Source organism: Chrysemys picta, chromosome 5, assembly GCF_011386835.1.
Source record: "Chrysemys picta bellii isolate R12L10 chromosome 5, ASM1138683v2, whole genome shotgun sequence".
In the NCBI taxonomy this organism is placed as follows: Eukaryota; Metazoa; Chordata; order Testudines; family Emydidae; genus Chrysemys; species Chrysemys picta.
The window spans coordinates 93,636,043-93,657,250 of record NC_088795.1 but is presented as its reverse complement, the minus strand read 5'-3'; the positions used below and the strand labels follow the sequence as shown (position 1 = coordinate 93,657,250).

Genomic DNA, 21,208 nt, shown 5'->3' with positions numbered 1-21,208 from the left:
AATGTCTGTTATGGGACAGCTGCATCCTACCAACCAGAATGTGAGCAAAAATCTTTCCAGGGACCGATAACAATGAGATTGGCCTGTAGTTCCACACTCGGTGCAAGATCCTCTGCCCTCATTTAGGGAAATATGATGCCCTCTTTGCATTCTGCTGGTACTTTGCCTAATGCCCACATTTCTAAGAACAGGTTATGTAAGCCCATGCGCACTGGTTCCAAGGCGCCTTTGAGTAGCTTGGATGCAATACCATCAGATCCAGCAGCATATCCATCCTGTAACTTTTGTATGTCCTTTCAAGCTTTCTCGAGTGGTGGAGAATCAGTGTTCATCCCTGGATGTACAGCTGTGTAGAGTTTGCCAGGTCATGTAGCTCTAAACAGTCATCAGCAGGACCATGGTTCAGCATGCTTTCATAATGTGTTTTCCATTGGTCCAGGACCTCATCCGTCAATGAGCAGGGAGAGCTGTCTGGTTTCATAATGAGGATGTTAGAAGGCTGCCAGCCAAGCACGTGATGGCACTGTAGGCACGATACAGATTGTTGTTCATAGGCAGCCTTATTTCTACAGAGTTCTGTTAAAGTTAAAGGGTCTCCTCAAAGATGTTCACAGGTGGATTCTTTTGTGGGATTTGAGTTTAATATAGAAATATTCTTCATGCATTAATCTATTCATCTTGATTCAAACTGAAAATCTAGATTCTTTCCATCTCACTTCAGATTATTATAAAATATTTCACTTGATTATGGAGCCAAGAACTGCAGGATAAAAAAGGATTCCAATTTTGGCTTTCAATTATTATTGTAATTATTTTGGTGTTTAATTTTGACTGCTGGCAGGTTAGCACATATAACTTTATAAAACAACATTTTTATAATGTTAATTCTGATTGCATAAATTCAAGAAACATTAGTTGTTTCAATAACAATGAAACAAGTTTTAAAAAATATGCAGAAGTTTAAAAAGAGACTTGTTTATGATATGCATGATTTATTCGTAAACTAAGTGGAAGCATGTAAATTAAGCAATTTACCGCACTGCTGTTATACACTACCAAAGAGTGAACCATGGAGTGTGAGAACAGGAAGTGACATGGGCTATATTTTACAGTGAACAGAATGTGTTGACACGTGAATTTTCTTGTAAGGCTCTTTCAAGTAAATCTGCCATTTTGTGTTTTTTTGGTGTTTATTTTTTAAAACTGATTCTTGTACAATTAGTCAGTGTTTTATCAGCTATTTTTCAGTACAAACTGAAAAACAAGATCTTTAAGTGTAGAAGAACTTTAACCAGATTGTTAAGTTTAATCAACGATAGTGTCCCTGTAATTAATCACTTGAAAGTGAATTCAAAACCTAAATTCAATTTTTTTTTAATTTTTGAAAAATGTGTTAATTGACTCTACTAACTCCAATAAAAGTTAAAATTATTTCTGTGTTGAATAACCAATGGTTTAAAATCCTGTCCCTTACCAATATCCTCCAAATATATCTTTGTTTGCTTAGATATCCGAGAGAAATCATTCTGTGAACTGTAGTACCAGGAATATCACTACAATCCATTCAAGCCACTGTATCTAAGCTGTCACAAACTGATGTGTTCTAGGATACCTACCGCAAATAAGGAAATTCTAAGGGCAGGGAAGAGAGAGAATTTTTAAAAACATAGTTAAAACTTATGTCTGTGATGAGTGATCCCTCACAGGCTGGTCAATGGGGCAGTCAGAATAATTTTCAGGGTTTCACTCAATTTTCACTTTAAAAAACATTACGTTTCAAATCTGAACAAAATGGGAGGGAATGGGAGGGGGAGAGAGAGAGAGAGAAACTGTCATGTAACAAACTCAGCCTCCTCCACCCAAAATTCATTTGTAGTTCTTTGGTTTAAGCTTAGTGACCTACCTGTAATTAGATTACTGAAAACAAGGATTCAAAATTTCTAAGGACCACTACCAGCCTGGTTAAGTACTCTACTGTACCTGAGAAGACAGCAAGAGTTAGCTCAGGGTATGTCCTTGCTAATTCCTCCGACAGTTGATAATATGACATAGAATACAGGTGTGGCAAAGGAGAAGGCTGACCCAGTATCCCATCACCTCTCTGAATCTCCAATTTGTGAGCATAGCGAAACATCTTAGGTTCCAAGATCTGCAGCAATAAAATTCAGATATTTGAAGCTAAATACAGAGCTGGGATTACATGGTTATCTTCTGAGGAAACATAATATATACTGTGCCATCATTTAAAGTGGGGTGGCCAACCTGTGGCTCTGGAGCCACATGCGTCTCTTCAGAAGTTAATATGCGGCTCCTTGTATAGGCACCGACTCTGGGGCTGGAGCTACAGGCGCCACCTTTCCAAGGGTGCTCACTGCTCAGTCCCTTGCTCTACCACAGGCCCTGCCCCCACTCCACCCCTTCCTGCCCCCTCCCCTGAGCCTGCCATTCCCTCACTCCACCCCCAGAGCCTCCTGCACGCTACCAAAGAGCTGATCGGGAGGTGCTGAGAGGGAGGGGGAGGCGCTGATTGGCGGGGCTGCTGGTGGGTGGGAGATGCAAGAAGCGGGTGGGGGAGCTGCTGGGGGACTGCTGACATATTGTGGCTCTTTGGCAATGTACATTGGTAAATTCTGGCTCCTTCTCAGGCTCAGGGTTGGCCACCCCTGATTTAAAGTGTTGCAGCTTAGTAGAGTCAAATTCTTGGCTATCTGGGACTCATTCCATTTGAGAACCAGTCAGAGCTGTCAATTTCAAAGTTCTATTTTCACATCCTATTGCATTAAATATAAGTTTTCCATAGTGAAAGTTGAAGTAATCAAGATCAATATTACCATACAATTTTTCCATGATTAATATAAATTCCTGCTCAGAAATGGCCTAGGACTGGACTAGGGGCAGTGCAGTGCAGATCAGGTTTGAGATGGCAAAACTGTGTGAAACTAATACAGCAGCTGTTGGTACTGTTTTATTTTAGTTTGATTGATCTTAAGCACTGACATTCACATAGGAACAGAGGGGAGAATCTCAAAATTGCTTAGCATTGGCCTAACTCTGCTCACATTGACACCAACAATAAAGTTCCCATTGAATTCAATAAGAATAGTGTCTAGCCAACAGTGAGCACTCTTAAAAATCCCACCCATTTGTGAGCTAAGCCAGGTGGCACACAGAGGCATAAGATAAAGTAAGGCACCCTGCCTCTAATGCATTGCCTCCTCAGACCTTGGGACTGGAAGCATAGGGGTAAGTAGATGTTGATATTATCCACACTATTCCTTCCTCCAAGTAGATGAGTGGGGAGTAAGCAAAGCCTTGGCCTGATGCTAAAGACTTTAAGCAAATTACTGCCCTACTGGAGAAAGTGGGGTGCAGGGAAAGAATTGTGCTTTCCCTGTGATAATCCTGGAATGGCACTGCTACACGCTATCCCTTTCAGAGGGCCAACTTGAAAACCTTTATCTAGCTTTTATATTTTAAAACGATGCTGTGAAACAATATGGTCCAGATTCTCAGCTAGAGTAAATGGCCAGATAGCTACATCAAAGTCAATTTACCTGTGCGGATTCATTAAAGATAATGATCTGTCTCTAAATCTTTACTAAAAATGCAACAAAAATAATGCACTCTGCATTTCATTGATGAAGATAAAGCTGAATGATACCAGAAATACCTTTTTTAAACATACAAGAGAATTTTTTTAAACATAAAATATATTAAAATGAAATTTTCTTACAAACCTGTAATAGTTGCATAGCAACTTCATAGATAGCCCTAGCAGAATCAGCTGCTTTAAACAGTATCAGATTCAGGAGGATCACTGTATCACACAGGTAATCCCTAGAGGAGAATCGTAAATATCAGTTAAAAAAAACCATTTTTTAAATACAGTAAAAGCTGTTTTATCTGGCATGTTGGGGGCATGGGGGAGTGCAGGTAAGTGAATAATGCAGATTAACTAAGAGGGAGAGAGTTTGGGGACGGGGTGCGGGGCTGGAGCATGGGAGGGGGGTATGAGATGCGGGCTCTGGGGAGTTTGGGTCCAGGAGCGGACTCAGGGCACCAGATCAGGGGGGCGATCACCTTGGGCAGCTCCCCACAAGTGTCGACCTGTCCCACCCAAGGATCCAGGAACCCAAGCCCCCTCCAGCACCCCAACCCCCTTCCCCAAGGCCCCTCCAGCACCCCAACCCCCATCCCCACACCCCCTTCCCGCACTTCAAACCCCTCGTGGCCATTCCTCCACCTAGGAGCAGCAGGGACATGTCGCCACTTCCAGGGAGCCGTAGGGAGCCTGCCAGCCCCGCACCAACTGGACTATAAACGGGACTTTCTATGAAGATTAGAAATGCCCGTTTAGAGCTTCAGGTTGGTACAGGGCCGGATAACACAGCTTTTGCTGTATATTTAGCTATTTTAACTATGAATTAGCTAAGCAAAGGTAAGTTTATTTAGTTTAAGTATTGTATAGAATAATATAGTTCAATGCTTTGAAATCTTTAACATTGAAAACAATATGGAAAACATGTTCCATTTAAGAGAAAACAAAACATTAATTCTATTTAAAACTGCAATTTGGGAAACTGAATTGTAAATTTAAAAATTCTCTTTTGTACCTATTCTGAAACACACTGGCTATGGCTTTAAAACAACCAGCTGCAACCCGCTTGGAACCCGTGTAACACCGGTCCACAGCCCAAAACAGGAGGTTACTCTGGTCAGGGTTGAGCTCCAACAGCAGCATAACTGCCTCACAGCCTAACTGATGCACCTATAGACCAGAAACAGACAACAGTTTAAACAATTTAAAAAAACAGCAAAAGGCAATGGTTTACAAAATAATTTTAATAAGAACAGATGACATTTAAAACTAACAAGTTGCAATAAGCAAGATTTAATTAAAAAAATAAATAAAAAGAGAGTAAACCTTAAAAATACTAATAGACAAATATTTAACAGTTTTGTAGAATTAAGTTGTGCACTTTATTGGACCATATGACTGCATAATATCATTAATTTTATCCTCATTCTCCCAAACCATGCCCTCCTATTGTTTTTTATTCTCACTTTTTTCATGTCTTGACCTGGGCCATGTCCTGAAAACACAGATGCAGGACAGCAGTTAAGCACATGCTTAGTTCCACTGATTTCAGTGGGACTTAAGGGATGGACTTTCCCTAAGTGCTTTCCTGAATCAGAGCTCTAGATTGTAACCTCTTTGGGATAAGAATCAAGTCTTTCTATATGTCTGCATATTATCTAGCACAATAGGTCACCTAGGAGCTATTGTAATACAGAGAAATAAAACCAACAATAACTTCCTTTTAGACTTGAAAAGTTTTGTCTTCATAATTCCACATGGCTCCCTATGCATGATACAATCTCATTGATCTTATGCACAAAGCCCCTACCTCAGCCATCTTTAATTCTCTCAGAGACCCACTACTGCTCTGTTGCTGCTTACAGTGAATCAACTTAACTTGTATATAATTTGTCAGCTGCTGTTCCTGTTCGCTTTCACTTAACTTCTGTCTACTTGTCTGCCTGCTCTTAGACTGTGAGCTGCTTGGGAGCAGGGACCATTTTTCTTGAGCGATCAGAAAGTGCCTAGTACCTAGTTAGCACCACTGTAACTAAACGCATTAATACGTAGTAATAATAATAAAGTTGTATAAGGCGCAAGCTGCTTTAGAACATGTGTGCCAATTTGACCTCAAGACTCTTAAATCACACACTAATGGTTAACAAACATTTATTGATGCTGCTTATATTACCTTTTTATCTTGTGAATCCAAAATATTATCCAGCCATTTGTACAAATAACCATCTGATGAGAGTCCTACGTTATCTGCAACAGGGCCACAACACAGTACAGCAGACATAGCCTTTAGAAAGTAATTGAAAAAACAACACATTTGAATAATCAGATTGGGCTAGAGCAGTTATAGCTAATCCTTTAAAATACTATCAGAGAACTCTAACATCTATTCAGACCACTGCCATGAGCAAGGCCACAAGGAACTCTGTTTAACATTTTGTTCAAGGAATAGCAGAACCAACTCTACAGCTCTGAATTCCCAGACAAGAGGAGCTGTCTGTTCTGAAAAGTTTACACTTGTTCCATAAGAGATAGTACATTAGTTTGGCTGGTGCTATACTGTAATGCACTCTGATACAGAAGATCGTTGATCTGAACAATCCTGAAATTCTCTCTCGTTGAGCAATTGGGGGGTGAGGGCCTGGGAAGCTTAGCACTAATATAAACTTGTATTTGCTGCAGGACCATGCTAAAATTACGGTAGTGGGAAGGGGGCAGAGAAGTTCTGATTAGAATGTAAAAATAATTAAACCAGGAATAATTTGTGGCTGAGATAACATCTGCCTACATCAGCCAGGACAAGGAAAATTCCATGCTTGGACTAATGGCAAGGAAGTGCAAACTGGCAAAAATGTTTAAGTAAGGACAATACAGGGAAGTAATTTCTCAAGTTCAGAAAGTGTTAAAATACCTTCAAAGCACAGTACTGGTGTCTGTTTATCTGCATGTTCCTATCACTGTATCTATCCAGGGGGGTAAACATGATGCTAAATGGACCTGCCCAGTGACTGAACAACATAAAGAGACTGTGACGTAGGCTCTGCTGAGGAAAAACACTTCTTCTCTGGTGCACTGTAAGAAAAGCACATACTGTATTTGACCCACTTTTCACTACAGTTTTTGTATACTAAATTTATAAGACAAAAAACAAAACAAAAAATTACCCAAATGAATTAGAAACAAGCACAGTACCATACAGGCAAAATTCAACAGCATAACAGCTTTTTAAAAAAGTTAATATATGCCGAATGAATGTCACTGGTATGAAAGAACAGAAGCAGTATACAAGGAGTTTAGCAATTATTAGCCCGGAAAGAAACATGTTCAAACTTGGTAATCAAGTCTTTTAGTAACAAGAATTTAATTTTTAGATTTAAAAATACAATCAGTGATCACTTCTGAAAAGTTCATATTGTCAGTTTTAAATACCATTTTTAGCATGGTAAATTTCTACAACTTCAGGAACAATTTGTGGGTCTGGTGTATTAAAATGAGTCATCAAAACCTATTAAAGTGTATTGAGCATACCTGGAACATTTTGAATGATATTTGCCACTAAGGCACTAAAATGGCATCGGATATCTTTCAATGTGTCAGAGTCCTTTTCATTTTCTGCCTCCAGGAGTTGTCTAGTGAGATCGACATACTCCAATAAAGTGTTGTTGAGGGAATGTGTTTCATTATCAAGGCCACCGCTTGCACTTAAAAAAAAAATATTCAGAGTATTATGGTAAGTAGAGACATACTATATATTTATTTAAAAAGCTTCAAAGGATATCTTCAAATTCAAGAACTTTTAAAAGACTTTTTACTAAACGAAGTCATTTTACTGGCATTTGGTTCGAGGCCCTTTCTTACCACATTTTTGTTGTCTTAGCAAGGAAAGCACTAATGAAATCGGACCAATAACCAGGCCTTGTAAATCAGGAGCGTCTCTAATACTACTACAGAATCATAATATTTTGTTCAGGGTGATGGTTTAACACCCCCACCCCACCCCTCAAAAACAAACAAAAAAAAAACGCTTGCTTATTATAACAAACAAGGTACACACCTAAAATAAATGGATAATTTAGATGTGCTTGGTCAAAAAGTAAATACTTTATCTTCTGAGCTAGACAAAGTCCTCAGTATTTTATGCTATGCTGCGGAGTACTAACTGGAAACAGCAGCTATATACTCTATTCTAGATAGGTTCTTATATCAGCCTCGTCACTATGGCATCTGAGTGCTTTCTAGTAGTGCTTTAAGTGATGTAACATCTGTCACATGTGGTTGATGCTCTCTCATCTTGTCCTCTGGACGAGAACTCTGCGTGTAATGGAATGTTTTGTACTAGTAGGATTTTTTTTTCTTTAAATGTCCACAGTGATCTGTTTATATTAGAGAAGGAAGGTCAAAGACGTGTGCCTTGCCCTTGGAGCAGAAAGTGGTGAAGTTTGAGATAGTCCTCAGTTCCTGTAAGAGTTTGTTCCACAGACTCAGACTGGCAAAAGAGAATGTTCTGTCTCCTGCACAGTCAAGCAGCAGAGTTGTCAACAACAATCCTCATCCTGGAGCTTTAGGCTACTTTTTGATATGTTGAGCGCAGGCCGTGAGTACCCTGAAGACAAGTACTAAGACCTGAATATTACTCATATTCTATGGCAAGCCAGTATAGAGAGTGGAGGACAGATTTGATGTGCCAGCAGTAGCCCATGTTGCTGAGGAGATCCTCTACTAGCTGGAGTTTAAGGGCTGATGGCTTCATACCCAGGTTGCTGCACATTGCTGTAGTCCAGCTGGGAGGTGACAAAAAAAGTTTATCGCTGAGGGCAGGTCATCATCCACCAGGATGGGACAAAGTCTCCTAGCCACTCAGAGATGGTAGAAGGTGTTACTCATAGACGCTGCTGCTATGTAAGAGCATAGTGTTAGCAAGAAATCCTAAACTTCTAAACTACAAACTGAATTCACCAATTGGGTATATATTTTCATCAACGGAGACTTTACTGCGGCTGCAAACTGCTTTCCCCTCTACCCATTAGCATAACCTCTGTCTTGCTCAGCTTCAGCTTCAACCAGTTGCTCTGAATCAGTATAGCCAGCTAACAGTTATGCATGATAATATGACAAACACTCGTCATTATCATAAATTTGTAAAATAAAGATATTTTCCCCATGAATTGATGATGCTGAAATGTTTAGTACTTATCACTTTTGCATATCTACTTTAATGATCTGCATATAATTTTATATGTTCACCGGCACTATAAAACCTTCTCTTATAATATGGTGGTGACATCGGCCCAGACAACAGAGCTGTCAGGGTTTATACTGTGCAGAGGCTAGAACATACAATAGTGTAATGTACAAAAGTTTAAGTCCATTCTCAATTAAGCTGTTTAGCAACAGAATTTTCAAAGGCCATGATCCTGCAAAGGCATCCATCCACGTGGTACTTTATGCCTGTGCACAGTCTGATTAGCCTCAGTGGGAATTCTGAAGGAATAAGGATTTCTTACACAGATTTCTTTGCAGGACTGAAGTCAAAGTGTCCTTCATTTTACATAATATTTTATTGGATTTTTTTCCTCCTTTAACCCTTAGTATCAAAAGTCAAATTATTTGGCATAAAGTTACACAATAACAATGGCAGATACAGTCACCTTTTCACTTTTTTATCCTCCCAATACTCAAAATTTACAAGAGACTATTATGAAAATTATGCCTGATTTATAAATCTTAAAGGACTTCCATAAAAGTGATATCTTACATTTTAGGATAGATTAACAAAAATTTATATTCCTACCTCCCCTGCCCCCCATGTTTTATTTTAAATATCTCCAGGGAGTTAAGTACTAATAGATCACATTTTCTTCTTTTCCCAGGACTCATTGTATAACATCAGGATGTTACTGCAGGAAGAGCCCAGTTAGATTATCTGTCTCCACCTTGGGATCTCAATGTAAAAGTAGCTCAAGGGCTTTATACTTGATCCTGTAACTTAACTCATTCAGTACTGACAAGGTCCCATACAAAAAGAACACATGCAAACACATACCCGTGTCACACACTTACACATCTCATTGAAAACGTGAGATGTTCCATGGCATTTCAAATAAAATAGAGTGGTCAGTAACTTAACAGATGTAAATTTATAGATACTGATCAGCATATCTTTATGTTTTTAAAATTAGTATTTACAAACTCCTTGTGCATTTTTGTTTGTTTGCTTTATTTGGTCTTTAAAGAAAACATGGGAACAAGGCAAAATATTGATTATTCCAGTATTCTATCATAATAGTGAAATATTATTGTCACTGAAATCCTCCTACAAGACTTATGGGGATTATTGTGTATTATGTTGCTCTAAATTAAGTTTTAAGTGATTGTTCAGTTGTACAATAAGGTGTACAAACAGACAAATGTATAGAGAAACTATTGGCTCTTAATTCAGAAGTTTGTTAGGGAAATAAACAATGTCTTCTCATTAACTCCACACCTACCTGTGACTAATAACACCAGCATCTGCCAGCAGTTCAAATATTCGTACTAGTTGTACTCGTAAAATATCTCGACGCCTGCGTCGTTTCATATTCTGTTCAATGGAAAAATACAAAATTACATGGAGCAGTGGAGTGAATAAGGATAATATCAGTTTGGCCTACAGGGACACTGAAACTCAGTCATGACTCCACTCATGTTGGTACCACAGTTTTCAGTAGTGAGTCACAGATTTTTTTTTATTTAAACAGTTAGCAGATTTACTGTACAATTTTAAAGGACTAGACAAAGGGTCACATTCATTCTTTGTGTAACCTCTCAGACTTCCATGAAGAACATTATTATTTACTTCTTCAACTGGGTACAATGGAAAATTATTGCTTCACGATTTAGACTGTTATGAGAGAGTGATTCTTTTACATAGGGACTGTCCGGTTTGGCCAATGTACATTCCTCTCCTGGAATTGACAACTCTGCCATGTACAATGGCCAAACCGGACAGTCTCCACGTAAAATAATAAATGGACACAAATCAGACATCAGGAATGGTAACATACAAAAGCCAGTAAGTGAACACTTCAATCTCCCTGGATATTCTATAATAGATTTAAAAGTAACTATTCTTGAACAAAAAAACTTCAGAAACAGACTTCAAAGAGAAACAGCAGAACTAAAATTCATTTGCAAATTTAACACCATTAATTTGGGCTTGAATAGGGACTGGGAGTGGCTGGCTCATTACAAAAGCAGCTTTGCCTCTCCTGGAATTGACACCTCCTCATCTATTATTGGGAGTGGACTACATCCATCCTAATCAAATTAGCCCTGTCAACACTGGCTCTCCACTTGTGAGGTAGTCCCTTCTCTTCATGTGTCATTATATAATGCCTGCATCTGTAACTTTGGGTACGTCTATACTTACCTCCGGGTTCGGCGGTAAGCAATCCATCTTCTGGGATCGATTTATCGCGTCTTCTCTAGACGCGATAAATCGATCCGTCGACACCAGTACTCCTGCTCCGCGAGAGGCGTACGCGGAGTCGACGGGGGAGCCTGCCTGCCGCGTGTGGATCCGCAGTAAGTACCTTGTAGTTCGAATTAAGATACTTCGTCTTCAGCTACGTTATTTATGTAGCTGAAGTTGCGTATCTTAGTTCGAACTGGGGGGGTTAGTGTGGTCCAGCCCTTTCACTCCATGCATCTGAAGAAGTGAGGTTTTTTTACCCACGAGAGCTTATGCCCAGATAAATCTGTTAGTCTTTAAGATGCCACAGTTTCTACAGGGCTTGAACTGAGCAGGAACTGGTTGGAACAAGAGGGGCAGGTGGAAACTGTTACTCTAACTAAAATAGGTTGTTTAGGATCAGATTTTGTCCCCACACCAATCCATGGGACTACTTGTGGAATAAGGTAAAGGGTCAGATGTTGGCCTTCAACAAAGCTAACAACCTTTTAGAACCAGGCTCTGCCTCCCTTACTTGCATGAGAAGTACCATACTCTGCCAGAAGTCCCATTTAAATCAATGGGACAACTCAGCCTGAGAAGCAATGGCAGAATCCAGATCTCAGATTGTAAACTCTTCAAGGGGGCAGTTGTATTTAAATTTGTGTCTTATACAGCAAACACGTTGTGAAGAAAAGAAGGAAAACAATTACCCTCATTGTTTACCATTTGAGCCCAATGGTAACTTTTAGTTCTAAATATATTACAGTCTACTTATTCCAATGATGTGCCAATTGAACTCAAACCACTAAGTTATACATGAATACCACTACATGAATAAAGTTATCTGAAATTAAATTTGACATGATCTTCTGTAACAGTACATTGCATCTTTACATTTCACACCACCATACTGTAAAGTATGGATGTGTAAAGATTGGCATTTGTATGACTAACATAGGTACATATAGGGCTTCGAAAAAATGCATTATGGCACACAGTTGTGTGACAGGATTTGAAATTCATACTGGATGTTACTATCAGCTATGCTTAAAATATAAAATTCAGTGCAATGATCAAAAGCAAAACAGTTATTATCTAGGGTACCTATCAATTGTCTTTTATTCTGTGTTCGTACAGAACCTATCACACTGGGGTCTTGATCCTTATTAAGGACTTTTGATGCTACCACAGAACAAATAATACACTGTTTTATGTTATCTTTTTGTTTTCCTTTGAATATACTGACATCCAGGCTCACTGTGGGTTAACAGCACTTGTTTGGTTCCACACTTCAATATGTACCATATATACTGGTGATATGTTATCCATCAGAGAAGCCTTGTTCGTAGGGCTGGAAGAGGTCAGCTAAGTTAATGTTTTCTCCAAAAACTGTCCCAGTTAGAGAAATCATATTTTTCTCTCTCCTATGTGCAGTACACATGAGCCTCTCTGATTGATGGGATGTCACCAACACAACATTTTGAGTAAAAGCAAACAGACTGCATTTGGCTTGGATACTAGCACATAAAAAATAAGGTGGAAAAATATTCTAAACTATTAGCTATTACTAACAAAATTACTGAGGCAAGAGAGGCTTTCAGTGCATAGTTCTAAAGTTAAGGATTTGATAAAAAAATTAACATATATGTAAGTTACTTTGAAAGGAATAAAAAATATTTTGACTATTTTAGTTATTTATTTAAGCTACATTACTGTATGTTAGCCATAGCTGTTAAAGAACAGATAGTAATATTTCTCTACTATGTTTGTGGGAAAATAGCTATAATAAGATTCTGAATACAAATAAAAATATCCTTATTACCTCTGGTCTTCTTTCAAGTGCTTCCTTAATTATGGGATGTAATTCTTCTATTAGTTCCCTGGATAAAAATGGTAGATCAATCACTGAATTAGTAGTGAACATGCAAAATGTCTTACAGAAACGAATGTTGTAAAACTTACATTAAAAAAAGGAAAATATCTCTAGTTTTGCTTTCATTTACAGTGACTTTATGAATCAAATTAATATTTAAAAGACAGGACACTGACTTTGCTAATATGCAAGACAGAGCATCAATCTGACATTTCTCAAAGTAATAATAACTGAAAAGGAATTTACCATCTATTACAACACCAGTATCTGAGACAGCACAGTATAACAAGCAGTCCCCAGACTTCAGATTTGGTGGCATGTGGCCCAATACGTGTTATTAGTGGAATCCCCACTAGTTCATAGTACTGAGAATATGGACAGTCTGATACCCTTGATGAGTCCTTGAATGGAAAATGACTGACCTGATTCTGCTACAATCTAAGAAGATATTTTGAAGAATGGCTTAATCCTGGTCAGACAGTAGCATAGCGCTTTCTTAGATCTAGACTGTAGGCCAATCATCCCTGATAGTGAAAGGGGTTTGGACAAGCTGACTGATTCTGGAAGAAATCAGGGACCAATTTAGACAAGAATTTGGGGGTGATGACAAATTATGGCCTTATTTTTATGGAATATAGTAAATGATGCCCCAGCCATTAGTGCCTGGATCTTTCAAACTCTCCAGGCTCCCAAAGAGGAATAAATATATGAAATAGAGTCTTTAGAAAAATCTTGTCACTATAAGATGAGAGAATTCAGTAGAGACCTGTCATTGTGAAGGAAAGGCCAAAATCACAAACAGGCACACACACACACACTGAGTTGAAAGAGAGACCAGGTCATCCAATGTGAAACTGATGGTTCGGAACAAAGGGAACAGAAGATTGGCAAGAATAAGATCTTTACTGTCTTACCCAGATGGAGAACCATTTCCATTTCAAAGAGTAGGAGTTTCTGGTGGAAGGTTTCCTGTTCTCCAGCAGAAGTTTCTGGACTTACCCAATGCAATTACGTCCAAATTGCTCAACAGTCAGTATCTGAGCTCTCAGCTCAGGAATCAGTGTACAGAATCTGGCTCTACTCCTAGTGCAGGAGATCTACTGGGTGTGTGGAACTAAAGATTAGAGGATCAAAAACCAAGTGAAGCAAGTCAGAGTGCTGTAACTGAAGGGGTCATGCTCAGGCTACAAGAAACACCATGACACTTTCTCATCAGCTTTTCTGAAGTGATTTGGAATAAGAAATATAGGAGGGAAAGCCCAGAGAAACATATGACTAGAGCAATGCATCTATTAAAGATTTCAGACTTCTCCCTCCTGGAGCAGAATTGTTTGCACTTAATATTGGATTCTGTGGCAAACTATTACATACAACATTACAAGTCCATTACATATAGTCTCCCTACTGGGCAAGCAGAGTACTGGTCGTTGTTAGTTTGAGGGACCTCTCCTTCTGGGTGCTTAACTTCCTTTGGTGGCTGTTTTCTTCTTCTGGAAGCTGGAGAATTGCAAGGGTCACATGGTGATTGACATGAGTTCAAAAATTTCATGGTTTCCTGATCAAGAAGCATTGAGCCTGCTTTCCACTGCAAATTTATATAATACAGAATGGTTGTATAGTTCATTAAAATCTGAAGAGAGGTGACCTTCGGTTAAGACAGGAATTTCTTGCACGATAGCTAGATGAGTCTTAATTCCATAAGAACTGCTATAGTGAATCAGACTAAGGGCTGGTCTACACTGGAGGGGGGAGGGGAGGGGAGAGGAGGTCGATGTAAGATACACAACTTCAGCTACAGGAATAGCGTAGCTGAAGTCAACGTATCTTATTTTGACTTACCTCCTGTCCTCACGGCGCGGGATCAACAGCTGTGGCTCCCCCGTCAACTCCACTACCGCCGCTCGCCCTGGTGGAGTTCCGGAGTCGACGGGAGCGCGTTCGGGGATAGATATATCGCGTCTAGACGAGACACGATATATCGATCCCGATAGATTGAATACTATCCGCCGATTCGGCGGGTAATCTGGACTACCCTAAGAGTCCATCCAGCCCAGTATCCCGTCTTCTGACAGTGGCCAGTGCCAGACACTTCAGAGGGAATGAGCAGATCACAACAATTGAGTGATCCATCCCGTCATCCAGTTCCAGTTTCATGCATTCATAGGTTAGTGACACCCAGAGTATGGGGTTGCATCCCTGACCATCTTGGCTTATAGCCATTGATATACCAATTCTCCATTAACGTATCTAATTTTTGTTAAAACCCAATTATACTTTTGGCCTTCACAACATCCCATGACAAAGAGTTCCACAGTTTGACTTGGTGTTGTGTGAAGAAGTATTTCCTTATATTTGTTTTAAGCCTGCAACCTATTAATTTCATTGGGTGACCCCCTGGTTCTTGTATTATGTAAAGGGGTAAATAACATTTCCTTAATTCACTTTCTCCACATCACTCATGATTTTATAGACCTCTATAATATCCCCCCTTAGTCATCTCTTTTGTAAGCTGAAAAGTCCAAGTCTTTTTAATATCTCCTCATATAGAAGTTGTTTCATACCCTAATCATTTTTGTTGCCCTTCTCTGTACCTTTTCCAATTTTAAAACCATCTTTTTTGAGATGGGGTGACCCAAACTACATTCAGTATTCAAGGTGTGGGCATACCATAAAGTACTATGGATTTACATAGTGGTATAATATTTTCTGTATTATCTATCCCTTTCCTAATGGTTCTGTTAGCTTAGATGCCCTTAGCTTACCACTTAGATGGTACAAAATGTTTCTTCTCAGTCTTCTGCAGAGTAGGTGGTGCAAGTGGCTGGGGTATGCCAGACCATCTTAGCTGGCTCTAAATATAGCCTCATTGATAGGAAGTGCCACTGTGCTCGTGCCAGCAGTCTGGACGATATCTAGCAATTTGTGAATGGTGTCCTGGACTTCCTCTAGAGGGACCGGAGTGCGCCCACAATTCTTCTCAGAAGGTCCTAGTCATCTAATGGTGAGGCTGGTGCAACTGCCTCCTTAGGAGATGAGGACGACAGTGCCACAAAGCGTCTGTTTATTCCTATTGCTCCTCTTCTTCATATTGCTCCTGAGATAACTGTGGTTTATCGATATGAGGCAATCTCTCTCTGAACTCCTGCTCTGATCCCCTGAACTCAGGGGTCTCAAATATAGGTCCAGGCACCCTAATAGGACAAGTAGAAGAAAGGATGTGGCCACATGGAGAGTTTACCAATTGTCCTGCACTAGATAAGTCATGTGGAAGGAAGGAGGAGTCCTGCAGAACCTGAAACCCTTATATGGGCTACTCTTGTGCCTCAGTTCAGACAGGGGACCAGAGTCTTCATCTCAAGATCATCCAAGGAATATGTATCCCCATATACCATAATTGGAGCTAATGGTATGGGATGCCTGGTAGAGCAGTGGTTCTCAACCAGTGGTCTGGGGTCCCGTGGGGGGCTGCAAGTAGGTTTCAGGGGGTCTGCCAACAGGGCTGGCATGAGACTTGCTGGGGCCCAGAGCAGAAAGCTGAAAGCAGAAAGGTTTCAGACCCAGGGCTCCAAGCTCCACCACCCGGGACTGAAGCCAAAGCCTGAGCAACTTAGCTTCACAGGGCCCCCTGTGGCATGGGGCCCCGAGCAACTGCCTTGCTTGCTACCCCCTAACCCTGGACCTGGCTTTTATATGCAGAAAGAACAGTTGTGGCACAAGTGGGCAGCGGAGTTTTTATAGCATGCTGGTGGGGGCTCAAAAAGAAAAAGGTTGAGAACCCCTGTGGTAGAGCCTTAGCTGGTTGACAGGATCAGTGAATGGTGCACCAAAGGAGTGGGTACGTCTCTAGTGATCACTGGTTCTCACAATATCAGTAATGTCCAGGTCATCTAAGGCCTTGGCTACACTTACCGGCAAGTTCGACGGCTGGAAATCGAACTTCTGGGTTCGACTTATCGCGTCTAGTCTGGACGCGATAAGTCGAACCTGGAAGTGCTCGCCGTCGACTGCGGTACTCCAGCTCGCCGAGAGGAGTACCGCGGAGTCGACGGGGGAGCCTGCCTGCCGAGTGTGGACCAAGGTAAGTTTCAACTAATTCGAAATAAGGTACTTCGAACTTCAGCTACGTTATTCACGTAGCTGAAGTTGCGTACCTTAGTTCGAATTAGGGGGGGTAGTGTAGACCAAGCCTTAGATGTAGTACCGAGCTTTAGAAGATAGGGAGTGGGAAGGGCTTCTGCTTCTTGGTGAATCCGATGGTGTTTATTAAGGTTAGACAGGGGGAGCTGATACCGCAGAATCCTCCTTTTACCATGAGACAGTATTGTTGGTATAGTCAGCAGTCGTTACCTTCCTTATCTTGCTGGGGACACTCATTTCAGAGCACTCTTGGCTCCCGGTACTAACAGTGCAGATTCATGCTCCCTGTCTGCTTCTGACATACCTGTACCAGGACATGGAGTCTCACGAGATCTGGATGTAGGGGATTAAGTCCTCTTCTTAGATGAGGACTTTGGAGCATTTTTTTATGCAAGTGTTTGCTCACACTCTCCTTCCACCTGCGCTGTCTGCTGGGGTCTTCGGTTGTGACTTCCAGTGATCCAGAGTCAGGGAGTACTGTGCTAGGAAGGGCACGTCTCAATACTTCCAGCCAATGTACAGGGGGGTCTGATAGCTCAGGGATGCTCGACTGGAGCCTCAAAGAGGACTCTATCAAGAATATTTGGAGCGAGAACAATCAAATATCAAGTCCAAGGGAAAAAGGATGACAAATATTGCACTTGGAGGGAATATGTGACTCCCAAAACCAACATAAACAACTACTGTAGAACTTACTAACCAGGAAGACCAGGGACAGGCCATGCATGTATCTTGGGCATGCTACATATCCCAACAGCCTCCAGACCTCTGCTAACACTAACTGACTGACTAAGACTAAAACTAAATTAACTATAAGACAAAGGAGAACTATTTACAACAAACCTGAACTGGAAGCAGGAATGCTAGCAAAGCTGCAAACACTGGAAGGGTTCTGTCTGAGAGCACGAACAGTAGAAAGGAACTGAAGAGGTGGTCAGTCCACACCACTCCTTATGCCTTCAGTTTGGAGCACAAAGAGGTGCAAGTGCTGACAAATGGACGCCGCTAGTAAAAATCTTCTAGCCTCAGGTGCATGGAGCACATACACACATTGAGTAAAATATGTAGAGAGAGCATAACTCGAAGAAGAAGGGCCTGTTTTGCTGCTTTGATTTATTGGCTTAGTTAATTCACTCTATTTTTTTCAGCAGTATTTTTTGCTGCTGGATGCTCATCATTTATGAATGTAAATGTAATTAATTGTTACGGTGCCGAGAGCTTTTTGTATTGATGGTTTTTATTGTTATTTAAATATAAAAAATAAACAAATATCACAGAAGGCACAGTGAGCTGTAGGTCCATGTATCTGAGATGAGGAAATGTACTATTCTAACCCAAAACTACAGCAACAACTACTGACTGATCTTGAGAGCTAGTGTGATTTGGGCTTCAAGGCAGTCTGTGTCTATTGTTTCAATATCTAGCAATTTTTGTCACACTGCTAACTGCTAAGAAAGAGGATCTATTCATTGCAGTTTTCAAGCCTCTCGGATATTTCTTTATGTGTGGTTTTTAAAAGTTAAACTGAAATCAGAGTTCAGAACAATTTCATGATCAGTTACCACTAAAATGGTTAGAGCACAAAAATTACCTAAAAGCTCCTGGGTTGGTCCTGCCAAGTCCCAGCACAAGGGATTCTGTAATTTCCATGCTCTCAGAGCGCATCATTGGAACTATGTGCTTAAACAAGGATGAAGGGGACGGACTGCCAATAATCTGAAAGGAGAAAAATGAATATTTTTTTCTAGCAAGTAGTTACACAGTATCCAGCTGGTAGCATTAAAAAACATTTAATTTTATTTTAAATTATTTCCAAACTGAGAAGTTACTTGAAATAGTTATTATGAAATGGAAACTTTTGCTCTAAACCAGTAACAAGTCTCTCTGCATCATATTTTCATATCTTTATTGGGATGATTTGTCCTCCCCATCCTTGTACAAATCTCATTTCCATCTGCAGACTGATATTTCTGGTTTTATATCAGGACTTCTTTCTTGAGGGGATTGGCATCAAAACAAACATCTCCTCTACTTCTTTGGAATACAGAATTTCTCATATTGCATAGGGTTCCAGACCAAGTGCACAGGTTTTCAGTGACCTCCATAATATTGACATTTTCTTCTTCCAGGCTGTACCTTTTGCCTGGAAAGCACCTCAAAAACCTGTCAAGCTGGTACCCTTCCCTCATTCAAATCCCTCCTAAAAACTCACTGTGACACAGGGATCTCTTGATGCCATCTGGCAGTGGATCCAGGGAGCATAAGGATTACAGGGATTCCCGGTGTTTGGTATCTACATACTAGATCACCAAAGTGTGTCACGTAAGGTCTCTACCGAACGCCCATGTCATGTCAGCCCTCATAATCATTGTGAAATGTTATGTTAAGATAATAGGTAAGGAGCTATGTATATATACTGAAAATTATGTTCTTAAGGTCTGTGATTTGGGGCTGGTCACCAAAAGGTGAGAAGCATGTTTCTTTCAGGCATGAAATGTCTGTGTGTCTGTCTACAAGTAAATTGAGTATTGTATAGTTCACAACGGAGACCCATTTACAGTCTTGAGTCAAAGGGCTTGTGAAATCTTCCAATGAGGAAATTTACAGGAAGAAATAAACCAGCAGGAGGGAGTCCTATTTACAAGTGAGGACAATGGATTTTTGGACTATAACTGTAAGTAGAGAGCTGGTCTGCATCCTGTACTGAGGGGACCAGCTGAAAGCATGGCTTGTTTTGTGAAAATGGGATCACCAGTCTAGCTGGCTGAAAAATGCTGGTGAGTAATACTAGGTTTTAGAATGTGTGTTATGATCTTATTTTATATGTAACTCTTTGTTTAATACTTCCATCTACTTGCTATTACTTGAATCTCTCTTTTTTTTTGGTTAAATACACTTCTTATTTTCACTATAAACATATCAAAGTGCTGTGTGTTCAGCGGAGTGGCGATCCTGATGTAAAACTGGTAAGCTGGAATGTACTATTCCTTTGGGAATACTGGATCTGTGAATTCTGTGAGTGCCCAGTGGAACAGAAGCTGGACACTCCAGGGGGATGTCCGTAGGACTTGGAGTTGGAGTGTACACCATTAACCTGTAAAAAGAAAGTGGGACCTGAGGACACCTAGAAGGTAGTGCTTGTGTGGCCAAAGGCTGGAGGTGTTGGGGAACTGACCCACAGCAAGCACAGACAAGGCTCCTTCACACTAAAGACAGGTGATAGGTGTCTCACTACTCTGAATACTCCCAGCAAACATAGCTTTCACTTCAACTGCAAAAAGTCTATAAAAATTAATTTTCATTATCATCCAATATAAAGATTTTATTCACAACAAAGAGAACATGCAGTAACCACATCACAGCATACTCTTATTTATATAACTGTCCTTTCCCCTTCCTGTCCCCATCCTGTTTATTCTTTTTCTCACTGGCTGTATCATATCTAAATTCTAGGTTATAAACTCTTTGGTGCAGGGAAATACGCCTATTTGCTTTGTGAGGCACCAGGAACATCTGTGAGCACAATAAACAAAAAGAACTAGTTACTTACCTTACAGTAACTGGTTCTTTGAGATGCAGTAGTGCATATGCATCCCAAGCACTTGAATTTATATTCTTTTGGCCAGCAGTGTCTATTGGGGCCATACCTGTACCCCGAGTGTCCTTGTGCCTCCCAATGAAGCACATAAAGGGCAGGGTTTCCTCAGCTGCTCAGCTCCTCAGTTTCTTCACCAATACAGAATCCAGGTGTTGTAGGATTCCGTAGTAGTGAGCAAGAAGGGCGAACTATAGAATATACATGGACAACACATCTTGAAGAACCACCATTCCTTCTTTTCCAAGTGTGTGTCCACATATATATATATATTCCACTGTCAGTGTCTCACAAGCAGTGACCTAGATCACTGTAGGTGGGTTCAAGAGTCTATCTGAACAGTAACTGCAAGACAGCCTTCCCAATGTGCGCATCAGATCTTGATGCTGCCGCTATAGAGCACTGTTGGGTAAATGCTCTACATATCTCTATTATTGAAACATTTCTCAAGAAGGTTATAGAAGCTGCTTGAGCTTTCTCACACCATGGACAGTAACCCTCAATGGTGGGTCTAACTTGGCTATTTAGCATGACTTATATAGCATAACTTAATGCACATAGAAATCCAATTAAACA

At 40.4% G+C, this 21,208-nt stretch overlaps 1 protein-coding gene across 25 annotated transcripts in view; it reads right to left on the bottom strand.

The window, feature by feature from the left end:
* FRYL (FRY like transcription coactivator) overlaps positions 1–21,208 on the bottom strand; it is a 411,199-nt gene that overhangs the window by 140,513 nt on the left and 249,478 nt on the right. For all 25 annotated transcript variants that reach the window (XR_010601883.1, XM_065598069.1, XM_065598065.1 and 22 more), the window contains 9 exons: positions 18,629–18,753; positions 12,850–12,907; positions 10,084–10,175; positions 7,124–7,296; positions 6,507–6,667; positions 5,772–5,882; positions 4,614–4,768; positions 3,738–3,837; positions 1,981–2,149 (listed from right to left, as the gene is read on the bottom strand). Coding sequence is in view for 24 of the 25 variants with exons in the window: in XM_065598069.1 (XP_065454141.1) it covers positions 1,981–2,149; positions 3,738–3,837; positions 4,614–4,768; positions 5,772–5,882; positions 6,507–6,667; positions 7,124–7,296; positions 10,084–10,175; positions 12,850–12,907; positions 18,629–18,753 (1,144 nt within the window). In the remaining variant the exon portion in view is untranslated. The remainder of the gene's footprint in view (positions 1–1,980; positions 2,150–3,737; positions 3,838–4,613; positions 4,769–5,771; positions 5,883–6,506; positions 6,668–7,123; positions 7,297–10,083; positions 10,176–12,849; positions 12,908–18,628; positions 18,754–21,208) is intronic.